Raw genomic sequence first — 3,823 nt, 5'->3', positions numbered from 1 at the left:
GGCCAGCGGGGCTAGACAGGCCCAGGGGTACTTTGGGGGGTTGGAGAGGAAGTGGGGAGGAAGCCCGGAGCCGGAGCCTCCGCCGAGGAGGAATGCCCACCCAGCCCTCCCTGTTTGCTTGTAGTTAGGCGCGGTCGCAGTCCGCGCCTTTGGGGGGGGGTACTGTCACACTCTGGTTCTAGGACTGTGTGTTAGAGCCAGGGTGTATCTCATTTGGTGGTGTTGGGGTTGGGTGAGTTTCATTTTGTTTGTGTTTAGTGGTGATTGGTCAATGACTCCCAATCGGAGGTAACGAGTGTCAGCTGTCGGCTCGTTATCTCTGATTGGGAGCCATATATATACTGTTGTGTTTCACTGTTTGTTTGTGGGTTTTTGTTCCAGGTTCAGTATTTTGTCTGTTGGACTTCACTATCGTCTTTTGTTGTTTTTCCGTGGTTGCTTTAATTAATAAAGTCATCATGTTCACTCGCAACGCTGCGTATTGGTCCGCTCCTTTAGACGATCGTGACACTCACGACAGTAGCCTACTTGCTGCTCACGACTGTAGCCTACTTGCTGCTCACGACTGTAGCCTACTTGCTGCTCACGACAGTAGCCTACTTGCTGCTCACGACAGTAGCCTACTTGCTGCTCACGACAGTAGCCTACTTGCTGCTCACGGCAGGAACCTACTTGCTGCTCACAACTGTAGCCTACTTGCTGCTCACGACAGTAGCCTACTTGCTTCTCACGACAGTAGCCTACTTGCTGCTCACGACATGATCCTACTTGCTGCTCATGACTGTAGCCTACTTGCTGCTCACGACTGTAGCCTACTTGCTGCTCACGACTGTAGCCTACTTGCTGCTCACGACAGTAGCCTACTTGCTGCTCACAACTGTAGGCTACTTGCTGCTCACGACAGTAGCCTACTTGCTGCTCACGACAGTAGCCTACTTGCTGCTCACGACATGATCCTACTTGCTGCTCATGACTGGAGCCTACTTGCTGCTCACGACTGTAGCCTACTTGCTGCTCACGACTGTAGCCTAATTGCTGCTCACGACAGTAGCCTACTTGCTGCTCACAACAGTAGCCTACTTGCTGCTCACGACAGTAGCATACTTGCTGCTCACGACTGTAGCCTACTTGCTGCACACGACTGTAGCCTACTTGCTGCTCACGACTGTACCAAAGGTACCAACGTTATTTATTTGAATGGTATCTTACAATAATATAATAATAATATAATGACTTACAGTCATGTGTGCATACATTTGTACGTATGGGTGGTCCCGGGGATCGAACCCACTACCCTGGCGTTACAAGCGCCATGCTCCACCAATTGAGCTACAGATTGTACAGATACAATACAATCTAACTTGAGTTGTAGGCCTACTTCATGTTACGCACCCACAATCATTAAATAATATGAATTGTTCTTTTATATATTTTTCTATTTGATATATACTACCGTTCAAAAGTTTGGGGTCACTTAGAAATGTCCTTGTTTTTGAAAGAAAAGCACATTTTTTGTCCATTAAAATAACATCAAATTGATCAGAAATACAGTGTAGACATTGTTAATGTTGTAAATGGCTATTGTTAATGTTGTAAATAGCTATCTACATAAAGAAGCAATAAAACGGGCCTTCCTGAGACTAGTTGAGTATCTGGAGCATCAGCAATTGTGGGTTCGATTACAGGCTCAAAATGGCCAGAAACAAATAACTTTATTTTGAAACTCGTCAGTCTATTCTTGTTCTGAGAAATTAAGGCTATTCCATGCGAGAAATTGCCAAGAAACTGAAGATCTCGTACAAAGTTGTGTACTACTCCCTTCACAGAACAGTGCAAACTGGATCTAACCAGAATAGAAAGAGGAGTGGGAGGCCCCGGTGCACAACTGAGCAAGAGGACAAATACATTAGAGTGTCTAGTTTGAGAAACAGGCACCTCACAGGTCCTTAACTGGCAGCTTCATTAAATAGTACCCGCAAAACACCAGTGTCAACGTCAACAGTGAAGAGGTGACTCCGGGATGCTGACCTTCTAGGCAGAGTTGCAAAGAAAAAGCCATGTCTCAGACGGGCCAATAAAAAGAAAAGATTAAGATGGGCAAAAGAACACAGACACTGGACTTCTTTGCAACTCTGCCTAGAAGGTCAGCATCCCGGAGTCGCCTCTTCACTGTTGACGTTGAGACTGGTGTTTTGAGACATGTTTTTTTCACTCGGGGCCCCCCTTCCAGCATTGGGGAATTTCTACGGGCACAAGCACTGTTCATGGCGGACACTGTTTACACCCCGCTTGTTGGTGGAGAGAATTTAAAAAGAAGTCTAAAAATGATTTCCTGCAATTCTACACATTTTGTCATAGGGGGCAAAGAACATTTTGCCGTTTTGAAGCACATTTTCTTGCAATTCTTTAAATTTTGCCATGTCTAATGTGTATTCATGTGATATTTGACTGACAAAAAAATTACAACAATATCTATATGCTAAAAAACCTAGCTAAAAAACATTAGCTGACATGGGCTAGTTGATCTGGACATTTCTGACAAGTTATAAATAGCTCTTTAAGGTATGCAATGACTAACATGACAAGAGGAACTGATGATGCACTACCCAATTCAGAAATTGCACCTTGTGCATTCTACTATTACAACTTTAAAGGGTAAGTTTAAAGCCGGAATGAGGTCCATTATAAAAAATTAAATATATATTATACACTACCGGTCAAAAGCTTTATAACACCTCCTCATTCATGGGTTTTTCTTTATTTTTACTATTTTCTACATGGTAGAATAATAGTGAAGACATCAACACTATGAAATAAGATATATGGAATCATATTGTAACCAAATTTTTTTTAAACAAATCAAAATATATTTTATATTTGAGATTCTTCAAATAGCCACATTGCCTTGATGACAGACACACACACACAGTTTGGGAACCACTGCTCTAAAACCCCTTGGATGGATATTTAGTTTTCGAGGTCAGGCTTTTGGCTGGGTCTGAGGATGGGATCATCAAAGGCAAAATAGTGTAAGTATAGAATCCACACAGACAGAGGAATGTAAGCTACATTGGTATTACATCACTGACAATTAATAGTTAAATGTCACTGGTGACATATATTCATCTCAAAAAATACATTTTTAGCAAACTATTAACATTTGACTTGAATCAGTCCAACACAAAGCCCAAATCAAAAGTGTGTAAATGAAGACTAGATGCGGCAGGAGTAGGCGACAGATCTGGTCCCGTGCTGCAGAAGGGGTTGGACCTCTCCTTTCTTTGGCCTGGACACATAGATATCACTAGTGATACCAGGGATGTCCTGTTGCGGCTGTAGTTCCATGTCCATGCTGGAGTAAGTGGCGTTACTGGACTTAGATATCTGTAAAAGAATAAATATACAAACAAATATAAACATTTACACTGACACACAAGTGTTTTTTTGGTGTTTATAGGGCTACATTGTCTGAACATTTCTTAGTAATTTCATATTGAACAAGAACAAATGCACTGTGCAAATTCCCATCACTTGACAGCAGTGATGTAGATTCCAGTAAACCTCGAGTCCGTATCCAAGTCCGAGTCCTTTATACTCAAGTCACAAGTCCCATTGTAGTGCCCATTGTAGTGCTTTTTAAGCTACATTTCATTACAATGTTGCACTTTTGTAAGGCTGATTAGATAATACAGCTATCTAACATTTGCTGTTGTAGCTAGTATGATGAATTATACAAAAGAGAGAGATTTTCTACAACCAAGTCCCTACTGGTCGAGTCCAAGTCCGAGTCACTACTGGTCGAGTCCGAGTCGAGTCACGAGTC

General features: G+C 42.5%; 1 protein-coding gene across 1 annotated transcript in view; it reads right to left on the bottom strand.

Moving 5' to 3' along the window:
- Nucleotides 1–2,769: 2,769 nt before the first annotated feature.
- The window catches only part of LOC121584544 (transmembrane protein 130-like), a 6,254-nt gene continuing 5,200 nt past the window's right edge, over nt 2,770–3,823 (bottom strand). The window contains exon 8 of the mRNA XM_041900491.1: nt 2,770–3,384. Within this exon, the coding sequence (XP_041756425.1) occupies nt 3,214–3,384 (171 nt within the window). The 3' untranslated portion in view covers nt 2,770–3,213. The remainder of the gene's footprint in view (nt 3,385–3,823) is intronic.

This window comes from Coregonus clupeaformis, chromosome 1 (genome assembly GCF_020615455.1).
Source record: "Coregonus clupeaformis isolate EN_2021a chromosome 1, ASM2061545v1, whole genome shotgun sequence".
Lineage (NCBI taxonomy): Eukaryota > Metazoa > Chordata > Actinopteri > Salmoniformes > Salmonidae > Coregonus > Coregonus clupeaformis.
Note: the sequence above shows the minus strand (reverse complement) of the source record. Positions and strands in the feature narration are given on the sequence as shown.